Here is a 19087-nt window from a genome sequence, read left to right as displayed (position 1 = left end):
ATTTTTTATATTTAATTCATTATAAAATCCTCTCTGAGCTCTGTTTATTATGCTCATTCATAAAATTAAAATTAGAGTATTCCGTTCGTCTATCCGGAATGATATATACCAATTGGAGGCGTGGCACATTTGGGAAATTGTTTTAGTAACGTATGAACAGTGAATAGTGTATGATGCAGTCAGTTACGCCCGACTGATTGTACATTTAATGTGTTTTCCTTAATTTCGTTTAAATTACTTTCTCATCTCAATTTATATATATATATTTTTATTTTATTTTTTATTTTTATTTTTTTTTGGCAATTGGTTTAAACTAGTTGCAATTGGATTAAAATCATTTATGTTATCATCAAATAGCACTCAATTAGAGGTACAAATGAAAGCATTATCAATCTGCTAAATATATGTATATATTCACGCTGCTTATCAGCCTCGGCTAAATATAACTGTAAAAAACAACAAGCTGCAAACATTTGAGATAAGCGCGAAATCAAACAAAACTAACATAATAGAATAGAACTAAAAAATAAAACACTTCAAGTGTAATCAAAAGTCAAATCAAAGCAAACTTTAGAAAACTATTTGAATTGTGAATGAACAAAAAAAAAAATAAAATAAAATAATATAAAATAAAATACAATAAATAAAAATAGGAAACATTTGTTATCAACTCGGCTCAGCTCGGCTCGGCTCACCTCAGCAGGCATGTCACAATATTGCATTCTATTTGTATTTCTTTTTTATGCCAGGTGCGAAACGTAAACAAAATCAAATCGATAGGTGAGTGAACCAAAAGGCAAAGCCAAACAGTGACAGGAAAATACCTTAAAAAAAAAAAAAAATCACACAGAGAAGAAGTAAAATGAATGCATGCAAAATGCAAAAGCAATAACAAGTGCACTAGCATAGATGCAGATACATATAGAATAGATATATAGAGATAGATACAGATACATTTAGCAGCAGCTAAAGAGCTGCCAACAATGCGCAGCGAGTCTAAAATTAAGCATCTACTAATGCCAAAAAGGCAATGCAAACATCCACTTTGCGTATCTTTCGTATGCATTTGGGTAACTTTGAGATACAAATTTGATATATGTACATATATTTAAAGGAAACAAGTCTGAGTAAACTTTTATGATGCTACGTTTAGGCTGACTGTTAATAATATAGTGTATAAGTGTAGCGTATAAGGTTGCACCCGATGAAATCTATGAGGTTTGCCTAGATATGCTCAGCTGACCTATGTGAACTAGCCAAGCTGTGCAGCTATCAAGCTGAAATTTGATATAGAAACTAGCTTTTAGTTGCTGCTACTAATAAAATACAAATTGGCTAAGCTGAATTTGGTATTTCATAAAATGGGAGCTAGAATATATGGAATAAAAATTATTAAACTATAAAAACTATTTGGTAGACTTTGATAGTCTCAACTAAAACTTATCTTATTTAATATCATTAAAAAATATATATATTAAAGAGCTGTCAAACCTCTCTTCTTCTTCTACTTCTACATTTGTCTATCTCTATAAGACGCCAGAGTATTTAATCAGCCAGCCAATGAAAAATGTTTTTTTCTTGATGGGTTTTGCTGCTGCTTCATCTACTTCTTTTTCTTCTTCTTCATCTTCTGTGTTTTTTTTTTTGTACTTGTGCTGCCTTTTTTTTTTTTTTTTTTTTTTTGCTCATGCCTTAAAATCACATTTAAACTTGTGTTTTTGTTGTTTTTGCAGCGTTGCCAAAAATGAAATAAAAATAAAAAGGCGAAACGAAAGTAAACAACATGCAAAAACGGCACAAAAGACACGAAACGAGACGTTGTCAGCAGTTGTAGATATTTTAGTTCTTTTTTTTTTGTACTGCCTCTCTCTCTCTCACACACTCTCTTTGACCTATGTACAAACGTATGTACATATATATCTATATATATGTATGCTGTATGTCTATCTGTCTCTGCCCCCACCTTTGTGCATGCTCAACTTGTTTCGTACTTATTAAGCATTGTTGTTGTTGTTGTTGCCTGTTGTTTTTTGATTGTTTATACAAAAAAATTCGTTGTTTATTTATAAAATATTGCATACACATCATACAATAATTTACTTTATTTTGTACATGTGTCTTTCTTAATCACCCCCCACCCCCCACCATCGCGTACCGCAACCCACTCTGCTCCACCCCCCACCGCCTACACCGCTCGCACCTGTCAATCTAGCCTCTGTCGCTGCCGCCCCCGCCTTTAGTTCCTCCCTCTCTCTCTCTCTCTCTCTCACTCTTTCTACATTTAACGTCAACCCGGAAAACAACGAAATCAAATGAACAATTGCAAATTTCGGTTCTTTGGTCACGATAAGTGCCTGAGACCGTGTGGGCGTGGCCACTATAAATTTTGGAGGCGGGGCGCACAGCTAAAGTGGGGCGGAGTGTCGAGCGTCGGTGCGATTACACTTCAATATTCCGTCCGTCTGTCCCGCTGTGGCCAATGTGGGTGTCGTTCTTAACTGATTGCCCAAAAAACTGCTAAAGTATGGGCCGCACTGGGGGCTTGGTCAGCAGCAGCAGCAGCAGCAGGTCTAGAGGTCGAGCTGTAGAAGGCATATAGAATGAAGTAGGCAATGGCATGGGAGGGAGGGAGATAGATAGTGATTTATGAGCTAGCTTCAGCACAAGTGTCATTTAATGAAGATTTGTGTATTTAAATGAATGGCAAATTTATTTTCTAGAATTTTAAAGAATATTTAATAAACAGAAATGGCTTTAATCCCCTGTCTATTCTTCATAAATAGTAGGAGCTAGCATTTCTACTACACTTTCACAGCTCACTTGAATCCTAAACAGCTCTTAAATAGTAGCAGACGTAACTAAAAGAGAGCAAACCAGAACACGATAAAGCGAGCGCACACGAAGTGCAGCAGTGGCAGCAGCTGTAGCAGCAGCAGCAACGGCAGCAGCACGCGCTAAAAACAGCTGCGCTAGCAGCGCAGTTAGCAGCGCTGTTGCCGCAACATTAGAAAATCGACAACAGAGCGTCAAGAGCTGAGAGCACAACATAGAAAGAGACTGATAGAGAGCGAATACCAGTGTGAGCAAGCACTGCTAGCGACTGCACCAACACTAACAAACTTATGTCTTGTACACACACACATACACTGACACAGCTGGGGGCCTACGTTCGACCCGCCGGCAAAAAGTTAAAAAAATTTGCAATTGTTTTGGCTAAAAAAGCTTAGAGAGCGCACGTGTATCAATGTGTGAGTGAGTTGTTGGCTGCCAGCGTGCCTGTGTATGTGTGTGTTTAAGAGAGAGAGAGAGAGAGATTTGCTCGCTACTCGCCGCTCGCTGCTTTTTGCTTTTTTTGTGTGTAGACATTGTATTTGTAGTTGGCGGCGAGACCAGAGACCCCCAGACTCGTGGCCATAGCCATAGCTAAAAGTTGGCGCGCGCTCCGCTCCCACAAAATAATAAAAAAAAGAAGATAAAATACAATAAAAAAAACCACTACATCGCCTCGCTGCGCCTTGCGCTGAGTTTCTTTTCGTTTCGTTTCGATTCGCTTTGGTTTCGGAATCGGATTCGGCTTGTTGTACTTACGATTTAGTGTGCGCGTTTGAGTGTGTGTGTGTGTTTTTTTTTTGGCATTTTGTTCGATTTTCGTGCCGCTGCTGCTTGCAGTCGTCGACCGCCAACGACGACGACGTCGACATCTAATAAAAAAGCTGCACACGGTTTATATATAGAGAGTACGCAAGTACTTGTAACATAGAGCGCAGACTGCGTGCAAATTGCCAGCAATAAAATAACTAAAAAAAAAAAAATAATAAAAAATAAAGGAAAAAGGAAAATGTAGCTGAGGCGCAAAACTAAATAGAAACAAGTAAACGAAACAAACAAAATACAAAGCCAACAACAAGAATATTGTATAAACAAAACGTATTTTGAAATTGTGTTTATGTGTGTGGGTGCGTGATACACGCGGCGTATACGCAACGCATTGCCAGGAAGCTAAAAAGCCAACAGCAATAGCAACAGCAACGACAGCTACAGCAGCTGTCAATAAACCGCCAATATTTTTGATTAGCAAGCAAAATACTTAAAGCAAAGCGTTTATAAAATTTTGTCAACGTTTGCAGCATTTTGCAATTGCAGCTAAGAAAATAAACGAAAAAAGTTTTGATGTAGCTGAGGAATCAAACGGTACGCGGGGGTGTCTGCATCTATAACTCTCCGTGTGTGCATGTGTGTGTGTGAGTGAGCTACTGTGAGCACGTGCAATTGTGCTTTAGTGTATTAGTGTCTCTCGCTGCTTGCTCGCTCTCTCACTACAAATTCGCCTGTGTGCGCTTGTGTATGCGTGCGAGTGTGTGTGTAGCAAACGCCGCTGCAATTTGCAAATTTTTTCGTCTACACGCCGCTGCAACTGCGCGCTATAAACTTTTTGAGGTTAGTGTTAGCTGCCCACATGTGTGTGTGTGTATGGGATTGTGTGTGTGTGTGAGTGTATGTGTTTTATGTATACATGCTCTAATATAGCAGTTATACAGTTTTACAGTTAATATGCATAGATGCTATAGACCTGCATGCGGAGTACATTTTTCGGGTTGCTTTGCCTTTGCCTCTGCTTTTGTTTTTGTTTATGCGACACACATAGTTATCGCTGTTATCGTTTTTATAGTTGTTGTTATTGTTTGTGGGCTTGTTTGCCGGCTAGCTGCCGAAAATAGTTATTTGTTTGTTTGTTTTTTTTTAATGGCTTTTGGGCTGGGTTTTGGGTGTTTTGTGGCTTTTTAATGGCGTCCAAGTCGCTTTTATAGCCTGTCAATTAGCTAATTTGAGCTAAAAGTAGATTTTAACTCGCAGATTTATTGGGCCGTTGATCTTATAAGCAAGCCTCAATTATGTGCCTACTATTTTACAGATACACTTCGAATATTCAGTTAGATATACTATTGAGAAATTTGGATTGGTAATTTGGTTTAGCATTCGTAATTAAGTTAAAACATTTGTTGTATATAATTTATTGAGTATTCCATTTCTTTGGCATATTAGGTTTCTTTAAGTCAAGTTAATTAAATATAACTATCTGTAATAAACTGTTTTACTTTGACTACGAAAAGAAAACCAAGTCTAACAATAAACTTATAGTAAATATTCCGTAAGCTAAATTCTAAATTAAATATTAGTATATCTTCATATTCCCAAAAAACTATACATTCTTGTATCATATCTTATTACATTGAATTCTAATATGAAGGGTATCATTATATTGGTAAAATGTGTTTAACAAGTAGAAGAAGAAGAAGGCATAGTATGTTAAGTAGACATTTTTTTGATCAGCCAACAATAGAGAGAGTATAGCCCTAGGCAATTTGTCTATCTGTCTCTCCTGTATGCGTCGTTGTATAGATACGTGTGTCAATATGCGAGACTATAAAAGGTAGAGAGAAAAAAACGATATTAAGAGAGTGGCAGACATAAATTGAGAGTGACAGCGAGAGAGAGGCAGAAAGAGTTAAAACTTTTTATATTGTATGTAAAACTACCGAAATCAATATGACACATAAGTTCTTAGACCACACACATACATACATACATATATCACATTTTTAAAGCTTGACTCACCAAAGATGGAATAAAGATTCTCTTCTGGTAACACTGATGCATTTTACATTCTACGATACCTCAATGGCATATAGGATATCTTTAAATTAACTAGTTTCGACTAAAGATGTATCTTTTGTTTGATTAAAGTTTTACTTTTTTATAAATAAACTCATACAGCTATAAATTCAATTCTTTTAATATATCTAACTAAATGTTTGAAATATTTTATTCTCTTTGCAGCATTAAAGGAATAACAACTATAAAATTTCAATCGAAGCAGCGCAACCAAAAAATAAAAGAAAGGATTTCACAGCTAAACAACATTTGGAATTAATTTTTATTTTTGTGGCAAAACTAAGGAAAGGAAACACATTTTGCAAACAAAAGAAACAGGTGAGCTAAGAAATAATACAAATAGCGAAAATTTAAAGAAAATTAACTATTATTAATGAAACACAAAAAGGAAAAGAGAACAACAAAAACACACTCAAGTTAAAATGCTTTGCGCGTAAATCAAGTTGACAAAATGCAAAAGAGGCAAAAGGATAGGCAAGCGGGTCGAAGAAGGGGAAGGGGGCATGCAAAGCGAAGTCACACACACGCACACTCATACATACACACACAGAGAAACGGCACTAATGAGCAGCAGCAGCAAGAGCAGCAGAAACAACAACAACAAGTAGTCAGAGCAAAGCGAAATACGTGAAAACTAAAAGCAAATAAAGCAACAACAAAAAATTTGCCACAAATCATTTGCGATTTTTTTCCACTCGTTTTTTTTTTTTTTTTTCGAAATTCCCCCTGGGGCTAAATTCGTTTATATCGAGTATGTACAAGTGTGTGTGTGTGTGTGTGTGACAGAGAGAGGGACGGTAAGCGGGCGCATAATCTGTGGTGCTGGTGCGTATCTACAAATGCTGTGTGCGAATGTCAGCCCATAAAGGAATATGATGAATTATACGCGCGCGCAAAAAAAAAAAAAAAAGAAGCAAATTCAAACCGAAATTTTTGCACAAAAAACTAAAATCCACAAAATGTTCAACAACAAAACAAGCAAAATCACTTAATTGTGTGCCCGCAAGTGTTACACTATGCCTGTGTGTGTATGTGTAAGTGTGCGTGTATGTGTGTGTAAATCTAACAGACACATCTGCAATAATCTAATGCATGTGTGGCGTGTGGAACTGCTGCCATCCAATCGAGAGCCCATCTATCATCGCACGAGATCTCGGTTCGAATATTTGTTCGCCTTTTCGTTTTTCGTTTTTTGTTTGTCGCCGAAAGTCGAGTTCGAAATAAAATGAACGGCGTTAATTAAATGTACAGATATTTACATGTAGAATACGAGCTGTCAGTGCAAGGAAAGGGAAAAGGCATGAAAACGAATGTGAAATGCTCTAACTGAATTAGCAGGGATTTAATTGAGTAATGTTAGCTTTATTTTATGTTTGATACTTATTCGTTATTAAATTTAAAATTAATATATATACAGAGAAAATAAGAATAAAAATATATACCTTTACTTTATATATAAATTAATAATTGTTATTAAATTTTACTATTATTTGAAGGGTGTGCTTAAAAAAATATTAAATTTCATTAAGCTGCAGTAACTAAACACAGGCCTAAAATTTCATTTATTTTCTATCTACAACCTGCCAAACACAAATTTATGATAGGGCCATAAAATATATAATAGAGATACATACATATGCATAAGTGTATAGATAGATTCATATGTATGTGTGAATATCTATGCATGTATTTGGAGTAATGTTAGCAGAACAAAAAAGAGAAGAACGTTGGCAAAAAAATAAAAAAAATTGCTAACAGCGTCAAACAATACAAAAATTGGACGCTTGGACGCTTTGGTCGCCTTTATATGACTCACATATTTTTTTTTTTTTGTGTACTCTTTTTTGTGTGTTTCTGTCGGTCGACAATTGTGCCTTACCTGTAGTTCCCTCTCTCGCTCTCTCTGGCTCACTCTATTCCTCTCTCCACTCTGCCGCACGCTTCAGCTCGCTCTCTTCGGCTCTCACGCTGCTGCTGTGTATTGAATTAGACGACTGCACAAATTACGTTAAATTTTTTTGGCGCTCGGTTTTGTTGTTGGCGTCGCAGCAACAAGCGCAAAAAAGTTTGCCATTTTTGTTGTTGCTTTGTATGCCCTAACCTTGAAACCAAATTTTTGTTGTATCGTGCTATCTTCTTCTTATTCTTTTTTGCGCTATGCCAGATAAATACAATAGATAGATAGGCCCGTTCTAGTGTGCGTGTGCGTGTGTGGAGCTTTTAGTTCCCCAATAAATTGGCTAAATAAAAATTGAAGTTGTAAATCAATTTGAAAGTTAAATTTGTTGTAGATCCGTTTTGGCTATGAAGCGGGTAATTGAGAGAATGCTGAATCACTTGGCAGTTCGTTTATGTAGTTATTTATAAAGTGGAGTCTGTTTGCCAAGTGTGTTTATATCGTTCGATAATATACTATATGGATTTGAGCGAGAACATTATATTTTAACTGCTTAAAGTGGCTTACATAATGCAAATTTAGAGTAAAGTTGAAGTGAAATGTTGAACTGTTAATCTACATATGTATGTTAATAATAGATGCAAGGAAATGCAGCGTAGCTAAGTATAAAATTTGAATATGTTAATAACATTTGTAGGTAGCTGCGCGCTGTTAACTACTTAAATCGGTTACTGTTAACAAATGAAGCACTGTTAATCATATTTGATCTTAACAGCAGAAGAGGAATGTTACACTGTTACATATAGATGTAATTAACAGCGGCCAGGCAGATCGCTGTTAACTGCTTTAAAACTTTATGTTGAATCCCTTCAACTCTGTTAGTTTATTTCTATGCCAATTTCATGCTTTCATTTGCTGCTGCTGCACTCGAATTAGAAAATTATTAAATAGTTATTTATATGCCTTTTCCCGTATGGCATTTGTGCATTATTTCGTTTTTCATTTTGTAGCCAATTTCAGTGCATGCTTCGCTGGCAGTGAAAGTTGTCAACGTCCACGTCCATGTTAACGCCCCCCACGATTTCTACTCTAGTTTTTTTTTTTTTGTAATGCCTCTTTTTCTTTGCTTTTCTATTTCTATTTCGATTTCAATGGCGTGTGGGCAAAGCATTGCAAAGCGACCAATGGGAGGCAGCGTTTATAGCCATTAATATCTGGCATTCATCTCTATGTCTGCTGTACGAGTGCATGAGTATCTTTTATCTGTATCTCTATCTGTATCTGTAGTAGTATCTGTGTCTTGTATCTGCTGGCACAACGCGTGTCTATTGTGCTTTGGCTGTCAGGTGTGAAGTAGGTGGAGTTTTGTCTGCCTGTCTAAAGAGTGAATTTCGATTTGCTTGGTTGGACCTTTGTGGTTTTTCAACTGCCTGTGAAGCCACAGTCCTGAATGCTCTTTAGTGTTTAAGCTGGCGGTAAAGATGGGAGAGAATTAAAGCTTCCATATAAGGAGCACAATGAATAATATCTTCTAGGCATGCAATGAAATACTATACTAACTATAGATAATTATGGGACTTCTGAGTTCATAGCTGTAAGAGTCTGATATTGTTTATTTTTAATATTTAAGGAACCTTTTAACTAGGTTTGATCAATCTGAAGAAGACATTCGTTTGAGTTAAAAACTAAATCTTCAGATGAACTAGTTTGATTGCTACAATTTCAAAGCAACCTTGTTAAACCTTGATGTTTGATCTAAAAAAGAGATTCCTTCGAACTATATAAACGTTATTTTAAGATGAGAAGTTTATAAGAAATGGAGTCCCTTTTTAAGAGAGATCCAAGCTGGTTCAAGTTACATTACATGTCGTCAAGATTCATCAGGCGGGCCTGAGCGATTGTTAAGTAAAGCACATTGTCCCGATGGATCTGCTAACACTCATTTAAATGGCCGCACACGCATTTAAAAATAAACCGCTCATTACATTTGCTCGCTGAAGGCGGAGAGGGAGGAGAAAGGCGGCCAGAGTGTGGAACGGGGCGAAAATAAAACAAACATGCCGTGCTCATAGATAGATAGTGTGACTCGAAATGCAAAGTTAGGACTGGAGCAGGGAAAGGGGACAGGGACAGGGGGCAGAGACTGGGGGCAACTGCAGCCGGCAACGAACGCATAAATTGCAACTGCTGTCGCGCTGCCAATGGAGCGCAATAATTCACAAATAGCAACAGCAACTTGGACGGCTCGAAGTGCAACTGCATTGCCACTGACACAGAGGCAGAGAGAACGAGAGTGAGAGAGAGAGAGAGAGAGAGAGAGAGAGAGAGAGAGAGAGAGAGAGAGAGAGAGAGAGAGAGAGAGAGACGGAGAGCCCTAACCCCCCATCTCATAGTTGCTGGGCGCCGTTCCATGCCAGACCGTTTCTGTTGGAGGTATCGTGGCTGGCAGTCTGTTTGCTAGCAGCGCGTCGCGTTCATTTACGGGTTCAAGGTAGTTTAGTTCTCTCGCCTCAAACGAATCGAACTCGCACACACACACACACACACACATATGCTTATGTATATACTCGAATCTTAAGTCGATGCGTTGCGATTCGATGCGGTAGCGCAAACTTCTTGCAATTGTTGTTGTTGTTGTTGTTCTTAGTGTTGCTGTTGTTGTTGTTGTTGTTGCTGTAGTTTGTTGCTGCTGGCACGCATCGCGTTTTCAATTGAATTTTGTTTCCAATTCATTTTGTCATTTGGCAAACATTTTCGATTGGAGCTTCGCAATTTATTGAGACTTAAGGCGAATTTGATGCAGCCAAATGTTGGGGACTTAGCTTGAAGAAAATGTTAGTTTGTTTGAAGTAAGTTAAACACCTTAGAATTATTAGTTTGATTTAAATTCTTGTTTACAACTGAGGATAGGAGGATTTGTGTATTTATAATATGTATTTAAAAAATAAATAAAATCATTTAAGAATTATAAAACCAAAAAGTATACATATATACATACATATAAATACATATAAAATGGTTAATGTATAAAGTATTAAAAATATATAAATTTTATATAAACTATAAAAAATATATACAAAATTTAAGTAAAAATACTCAATTAGAAACAAAAAAATTGTTTGAAAAATATAAAAAATAAAAATATATATGAAAGAAAAAATACTTATAAAAAAATACTTATAAAAAATATTTATAAACAAATATTTATAAAAAAATATAAAAAAATTAAAAAGAAAAAAAATAATTAAAATATTAAAATACATAAAAAAAGTATATTAAAATTATATACAAATACAAAAAAAAAAAAAAATAAATAAAATAAATAAATAAGTAAATAAAAAAATAAAAAAATAAGTAAATAATAAATAAAGCATTAAAAAATAATAGAAAATAAGAAAAATAAACAAAAATTGAAAATTAGTTAATAGAACAGAAATATACAAAGAATAAAATAATAATAATAATAATAATACAATAATAATATTAAATCAACTCTAGCATATTGTAACATGCTGCATTTCATATATCTATATAAGGAACATGAAATACATTCAGTTTGCTCTTCAAACACACAAACTAACAAGATTTGTGTTAGGGAGAGTTCCCAAAATAGATACGCCGATGGATAGGGACAGTCTAAGCACTTGTTGCCATTTGGCTTAACAAATTACGTATTTAAATATCTTAACATTTGGCAACTCAAGTCAAGTTAATCGAAAGTCTTTAGCGAACTTTAGCGGGCTCAACGCTTAAAGCCAATTACAATGCCTGGGGCCATGTCATCGGAAATTGTGTTCCGTCTATTGCATGCCTATAGATTGGCACTAGCTGCGAGCCAATAAATCGGCTATTCATGCCTCTATGGTCAACTGTTTCCACATGCCACATGTGCTCCCACTGCCACTTGTGCTTGTGCTTGGGCTTGTATATTGTTAATGGATCTATACGCTGGGGAACAGGCCACGAACTGGGCGTGCGATTGTGTGTGCCGAGACCTTGATCCCGCATTATAAAGTTGGCACGTCGTCGTGGAGCAACAGGGCAAAAGTAAAGAAACAAGCAGAGAACAAAATAGCAAAGCAAAAAGAAAAGATAAAAGACAAGAGTCAGAGTCGGAGCCAGGCAAAGTCAGCAAAAGGAGACACTCACAACATGTGCCTGCATTTGGGGGTGGGTGTGGAAGCAGCGACAGAGGCAGAGCCAGAGACAGAGGCAGAGAGCCACTGTCAGGCATCCCTCTCTCTCGCTCTCTCTGTCTCTCTCTCTCTCTTGCTCAGTATCTCTTGCGGCACTCCTCTCAAACAGCCGCTGCTGCTGCTGATGATGATGATCTTCATTGTTTTTAATTTGCGTCGCATTTTTGTTGCTTTTCACTTGAAATTGAGATTTTGTTGTTGCCTGAAATGGGAAATTAAACTTTTTGCTTTCTTTTGTGTTAAATGCGTTGAGAATGCAAATTAATTAGAAATTTCGCTGAGGCTTTGTATAAACAGGAAAAATTGCCTATTTCAATTAATTACGTATACGCCTCAGATTCATTTAAATTTAGAGGTGAAGGAGCGGATGAAAGCATTTAGAATATGTATTTTAGTTATTTACAAAATATTTATAAATAAGAAAAATTAATCAAAAAAATTATAATAAACATAAACTAATTTATAACTTTAAAAATATTAATCAAGAAAAATATTAAAAAAATATATGAATAAATAAAAAAGAGTATAAAAAAAATATATTTTTTTAAATAAATAAAATAAAATAAAATATTTAAAAATATGTATGTAAAATGTTTATGAATTAATTTTTTTTTATAATTAAATAAAATAAATTTTTTAAAATTTTATTCATTAAAAAATATATATATGTATAAAAAGTGATATAACTTATGACTAAATCGAATTGTTTCTTCTTCTCTTTGCAGATCTATAATAAAAAGTGAAAATCTGCTCATGTACGAGAAATTCGATAAAACCGAAATTGCATTTCAGTCAGAAATTTCGAATAAACATGTGAGGAATACATGTGGTTTGGCAACTCATTGGAATCAGTGAGAGAGAAAACATTTCAAATATAATTTAAAATTAAACAACGAGAAGAAGAAAACAATTTAAACAAACACAAGAAGAAGACAATTAAGAAGAAAGGAACTTCAAATGATTAAGAAAATGCGAGCCTTGAAAAGAAATAAATGAAACAAGCAACAAAGCAGTAAAAACAAAAACAAACAAATAAAAAATCGAAAAGCAAAAACAAAAAATCAAAAATGTGCAACAAAAGTCAATAAGGAAAAGCTAACAGTAAACGCAGCATCTACTGTCTACAATCCCAGAAGGGAAGCTGCAACAACTTGCAGCAGCAGCAGCAGCAGCAGAACCGCAACAACAACAACAACAGCAACAGTTAGAGCAACAGCAACAAATATAACCAAACCGTAACGAGAACCACTACAAAATGGCCATCAATTTCTCGGCCTCCTTTGCGGCCTGCATAGCGGCAGGCCTGAAGGTGCCGCGCCAGATAATGTACTGCATTACGCAGGACACGGGCCAGCCGTACGTCCTGTACAAGGACTCGCAGGACGCGGAACGCAATGCGGGCGCCATCGGCGCCAGCGCCACCCAATGGGGCAGCGAGATGTACCCCAATATACAGCAGCAGGCACAGCAACATCTCAGCGCACAGCAGCAACAGCAACAGCAGCAGCAGCAGCAACAACAGCAGCAGCAACAGCAACAACAACAGCAGCAGAACGCCACAGTTGCGGCGCAGGCAGCGGCAGCAGCGGCCGCCGCTGCAGCAGCGGGCCAGCCACAGAGTCCGCCGAGCGGCCAGGAGCCGCGCGACAATGGCAGCGGCGATGGTCGGCAGCAGCAGGTCTCGCCCTCCTCCAGTCCGTATCCATCGGTGCAGCAGCAGCAGCAGCGAGCGAATGGCAATGCCGACGACGACGCCATGAATCAGGTGAGTGGAGTTCCAAGCTGCTTTGATTATCTCTTTAGTAGTGAGAGAATGTTGCTTACCTTACATACCCCCTCTCTCTCCCTCTCTCTCTGTCTCTCTCTCACCGTTTTGCAGCTTGCCAACCAACAGAACTCCGCGCCAAATCCAAACCAAAGCAGCAACGAGCCGCAGCACGCGCCCACGAATGGGGGCGAGGCTGGGCAGGGTAATCCGCATGTGCAGCAGAATGGCGGCGGTCAGCCACAGGGTGATCCGAGCAATGGCTTCCAGACGCCCGACTACTATGCGCCGCGACATGGAGCGCCGCAGGGCGGCATGCTGGCGCCACCTGGCTTCCCGCCGTTGCACTACCTGAACAAGGGCGTGCTGCCCATGGAGCAGAACGGAGGCGAATCGTATGCGCTGCCCGAGCTGCTGCCCGGCCAGCAACAGCAGCAGCAGCAGCAGCAACAGCAACAGCAGCAACAGAACGGAGCCCAGCCGAATGGCGGGCAGAACGGCGGCCCGGCCAATGGCAATGCCAATGAGGGCGCCGCGGCGGCCAATGGCGGAGCAGCGGGCGCCACGGGGACGACGAGCGGCCGCACGGGACCTGGCCGCCCGCACAAGAACAAGCCGCACAGCGATCTGCGGCTGTTCAAGTGCCTCACCTGCGGCAAGGACTTCAAGCAGAAGAGCACGCTGCTGCAGCACGATCGGATCCATACGGATGCCCGTCCATTTCCGTGCTCCGAGTGCGGCAAGCGCTTTCGACAGCAGTCGCACCTGACGCAGCATCTGCGCATCCATGCCAACGAAAAGCCATTCACCTGCCCGTACTGCTCGCGCAGCTTCCGGCAGCGAGCCATACTCAATCAGCACATACGCATCCATTCGGGTGAGAAGCCCTTCGCCTGCCCCGAGTGCGGCAAGCACTTTCGCCAGAAGGCCATCCTCAATCAGCATGTGCGCACCCACCAAGGCGAGCGACAGTTAACACATCCATTACCGATAACGATAACGATAGGCGATGGTACAGCACTACGCCATCGCCACCTAGTCAGGGCCGCAAGGCAAACCAGCTATTTGACCCCACTGCTAGATCCTCTCGTAGCTGCTCTCCTAGTGCTAGAGCGAATCGTTTGGCTAACTGCGTTTGCAGCAATGCAAATCCCTTGCAAAATTCTCCAAATTCCAAATTCTAAATTGAGCGATGTCTTGGCCGAAATTAAATATATATATATTTTTTTTTTAAAACTATCTATAACATATTCTAAATTCAAGTTGTTGACTATTTGAGAGTGTTTGAAAATGGAAAATAGACTCAGAATGCAAGAGAAGTAGAATAAGGAAAAATCTGCTTGAAAGTGAATTCAGATTAAAAATCTGCCGAAATTAATTATAAATCAAGCTGGGGAATATCCTCAATGTTGCAAATGATTTGATAGAGGAAAGCAATTAAATATTATTTTATCTAATTTTTTGTGTCTATTTATAATTTTTAATCGTGGAATGCCCTTTATGTTATTTAAACAGTTAAGAATGAGTTTTAAACAGAAAAGAAATATTAATTTAATTATTACATAGGTGCATAAAAAGCAAAAATTAGTCTCAATAAGAGCAACAAAAAATCTTAAATGCCTTAAAAACAAAGGAAAAAAAAAAAAACAAAAAAATAAAAAAGCTTTACTAAAATTATATTTCAATTATAAGTAAAAAAAAATTTTTGAAAGTGCCCAACAAAGAAACAAAAAATTAAAAATAAATAATAAATTCTTAGCAATCTCTGGCATTTTAAGCAATAATTTTCGAAACTTGCAAAAATTCGGATGTAAAAAAAAATTACAAAAAAAGTTCATTCCGTTTAAGGACCTCAAGCAGTCAACAACTTTAAAAAGGAAAAATAGCTAAAAAAAAAAAAAAAAATAATAAAAAAGACATAGAAGAAAAGAAAAGTAAACAAATATAGGATAGAATCTCTCTAGTTTAGTGCAAGATGCTAGGCGACCTATGTGATAAGATCGAAGGTGGCTATGAGCCAAATTTAAGCGCTGCTAACGAAGGCACTCTCTGGTTTAATTATTTTCATATACACCCGGCTGTGGATCAACACGTCCCTACCACAGATGTCTCGCCGCATCTCATCTTCAAGAACGGACCCCATCCGACGCTCTGGCCCTCGGACGTGCCCTTTCCGGGCGAGGATGCGGACTCGAAGGGCGACATTGCCGTCGCTGGCGGCGGCTACCACGACGAGGATTCGCAGGGCACACCCGACGGCAGCGGTGGCATGCACTATCCGTCCTACTTCAAGGATGGCAAGGGTGAGTAGAGAGAGTAGCTGGCCACTGTCCACTGGTTTCTTAATCGTTGCTCTTGCTAGCAGGCCAGAAGATCCTGCCCGAGGTGCTGCAGCATATTGGCGTGCGGCCGGCGAATATGCCGCTCTACGTGCGCTGCCCCATCTGCGACAAGGAGTTTAAGCAGAAGACGACGCTGCTGCAGCACGGCTGCATACACATCGAATCCCGGCCGTATCCGTGTCCGGAGTGTGGCAAGCGTTTCCGCCAGCAGTCGCATCTCACGCAGCATCTGCGCATCCATACGAATGAGAAGCCCTTCGGCTGCATGTACTGTCCGCGCTTCTTCCGGCAGCGAACCATTCTGAACCAGGTGAGTGTGGGCAGAGATGACAATGGGAATGGTATTACATATCTATCTCTCTTTCTTTTTCTTCTTCTTCTTCTCCGTTTTAGCACTTGCGCATTCACACTGGCGAGAAGCCCTACAAGTGCGGCCAGTGTGGCAAGGACTTCAGGCAGAAGGCCATATTGGATCAGCATACGCGCACCCACCAGGTAGTTGTAGCCTAGCCGAGCCCCCCAAGCAGCGCCCAATGCTGGCTGGCCCATTGAAAGACATTGACTAATTCCCGTCTCCATCTTTTCTTCTTCTTTATTGTCATCTTCATCCCAGGGCGATCGTCCGTTCTGCTGTCCCATGCCGAATTGCCGGCGACGCTTTGCCACGGAGAACGAGGTGACGAAGCACATTGACAACCACATGAATCCCAACAGCACCAAGGTGCGCCGGCAGCAGCAACAGCAACAGCAGCAGCAGCAACAGGTGCAGCAGGTGCAACAGCAGGTGCAGCAGCAACAGCAGCAGCAGCAGGTGCAGCAGCAGCAACAGAACGCCGCCGCCTCGGCTGCTGTCGTCAATCATCTGATGAACGATGCCAAGAGCCTGGCCGCGCAGCAATTCCTCAACAACAACAATCCCGCCGCCGTGGACAACAAGGCCAACATATTGCCAGTGCGCAGCATGGCGGCGAATGCGGCGGCGGCAGCGGCCGTCGCCCAGCAATCGGTGGTCAAGAATGAGCTATACTTTCCGCAGTGCTACGGCCCGCCCTTCCAGCACCCCTTCCACGCCCAGCAGCAGCAGCAACAGCAGCAGCAGCCGAGCGCCGCCCACGCCAATGGACCCACGCCTCCTGTGACGGTTACCGTGGCCAGTGCGCCGGGCGTGGTGGTGCAGCAGAATGCGGCCACCTCTGTGGTGGCCCAGTGACATCCCACCACTGGAGCAGCTGGAGCACAACAGCAACAGCAGCAGCAGCAACAACAGCAACAGCAGCAGCAACAGCAGCAACAGCAGCAGCAGCAGCAGCAACAGCAGCAACAACAACAGCAACAATCGGTGGTGGCAACAACAACAGCGCATCATCCGCCGCCACCGGCGCCACCGACAAGTGCGCATCATATCACGGCCACGGGCGTTGCAACAGCCCCGCCCACATCGACACACGCCCCCACGGTGGCGGCGCCGCAAACGGTGACGCTGTCAATAACATTGCCGCCGCCGCCACCGCCAACGGCGCATCCGGCGCACACGCATGCAGGACATGCACTGGCGGCCACGCCCAACGGCGTCGCGCCACCACCGCCGCCGCCCACACTGTCGCACGCGATACCCATCCACCCGCACATACACTCGATATTCGGATCTCTATGATGTCATCAGTAAACAGCGCAGCTCTACGAATCATCCAGCAGCAGCAGCTAAGAAAGCAATGAATGCTCCAGCCACGCCCACATTTTAAAAGCAAACAAAAATTCTGCCCAGCTTTGTAAAAAGTTGTGACAGTTAAATGAAAAAAGAAAAAAAAAATTATATATACATATATATAAATATTCGCAATATTTTGTAAGTTTTTAATAGTTTTCTTAAGTTCTTTAAAAATGAAAATCAAATCAACAAAACACGAAATTCTCCTAGTTTTTAAACGAAAGTCAAAACACAGTTTTGGTCAGACATACGTATATATATATATTTATATATATGTATATATGATGCAGAACGTAGCATGAACAGACGAGTACTAGTCTTTTCGAAAAGGACTCTAAACTCCTTTGACACACACACACACACAGACACACACATACACAAAACGGTTGAAGAAGCTAAAAGAGAAGTTAGAAAAGAAGAAAGAGAACAACTTTAGCATAGATCAATCCAAAACACAACGTTATACGATTCCTTTTTTTCTATAAAAGCAAATTTTATTTTAGGATCTTAAATTTTAACTTTACAAATTTAAATCGAAAGTTCACAGAGTTATACGATTTTTAGGCGTACTGCTTAGAGTAGTGAGGGAGGGAGACAGAGAGAGGGAGAGGGAGAGGGAGAGAGAGATAGCGCAAGAGTGAGGCCGAGAGTGAATGATAGTGATAGATGGGGCAGCTAGCGGTACGATTAGTGGTATAAATAGAGAGAGAAAATCAAGAGGCGTTCGACGTTGCGCTGAGCAAATTATGTTTAATTTTGTAATATCTTTTGGCAAAGAAGAAGACAGCAGCTAATTTATTTGAAATATTCATTTGATTTAAACATATATAAATATATTTAAATATATTAGTTTATCTTGGAGTTGCGCGTAAACTTTGAATGAGATGTGATTTTTTTAAAAATAATAATTATTAAAAAAAACAAATCATATGCAATTTAATGTTTAAATTAAAATATTTTTATTTTAAGTTTGTAAATTGGAAACAAACAAAATTTTTGTTGTCTTCCCCAGAATTGTTTGTGTGTAATTTATGTTGAGTTTTATTAAGTAATTAGCAAACTATATTTTATATATATATACTTTATATATTCAACTATGTCCACACATGGCAACAGACCCCAACTCCAACCACAACCCCAAACACAACTACAGCCTCAACCCCAACTTCAACTTCAACTAACAAATTGTTTATAGCAAAAGGTTATCCAGATGTGACTCTTCAGGTGCCATACATTAAATGAACAATAGTCAGACGAACTGTTTACTAAATCTGATATCAAATCAAATATGTGTGGATATAAAAAAAAAGAAAGAAAAACAAACAAAAAACAATTTTAAAAATTTAGTTTCTTATATCAAATTTTCCAATGTACCGTCAAAGCATTTATAATTGTTATTAAACTAATAGAATATGTTACCTAAAACTGAACAGAAATTAATTATAATTTAGCTAACCCCGATTTGCAAGTAATTTACTCACACTTCTATCTATATATATATATATA

General features: G+C 39.4%; 2 protein-coding genes across 2 annotated transcripts in view; both read left to right on the top strand.

Annotated features, from left to right (window-relative positions):
• Nucleotides 1–17145, top strand: part of LOC6582634 (myeloid zinc finger 1) — a 26284-nt gene extending 9139 nt beyond the window's left edge. Inside the window, exons 2-8 of the mRNA XM_044009489.1 lie at nt 5839–5991; nt 12492–13531; nt 13646–14543; nt 15637–15834; nt 15897–16183; nt 16267–16371; nt 16487–17145. Of these exons, the coding sequence (XP_043865424.1) occupies nt 13022–13531; nt 13646–14543; nt 15637–15834; nt 15897–16183; nt 16267–16371; nt 16487–17083 (2595 nt within the window). The 5' untranslated portion in view covers nt 5839–5991; nt 12492–13021 and the 3' untranslated portion in view covers nt 17084–17145. The remainder of the gene's footprint in view (nt 1–5838; nt 5992–12491; nt 13532–13645; nt 14544–15636; nt 15835–15896; nt 16184–16266; nt 16372–16486) is intronic.
• Nucleotides 17105–19087, top strand: LOC116804312 (protein TRACHEARY ELEMENT DIFFERENTIATION-RELATED 7A-like; the record flags this gene model as incomplete). The annotated part of the gene is made up of 2 exons (XM_032731037.2): nt 17105–17112; nt 17155–19087. Coding segments are annotated over 2 exons (381 nt in total), but the record flags the coding sequence as incomplete, so codon positions are not given.

This window comes from Drosophila mojavensis, unplaced genomic scaffold, assembly GCF_018153725.1.
Source record: "Drosophila mojavensis isolate 15081-1352.22 unplaced genomic scaffold, ASM1815372v1 contig_74, whole genome shotgun sequence".
Lineage (NCBI taxonomy): Eukaryota > Metazoa > Arthropoda > Insecta > Diptera > Drosophilidae > Drosophila > Drosophila mojavensis.
The sequence above is the reverse complement of the archived record's forward strand: the minus strand, read 5'-3'. Positions and strand labels throughout refer to the sequence as shown.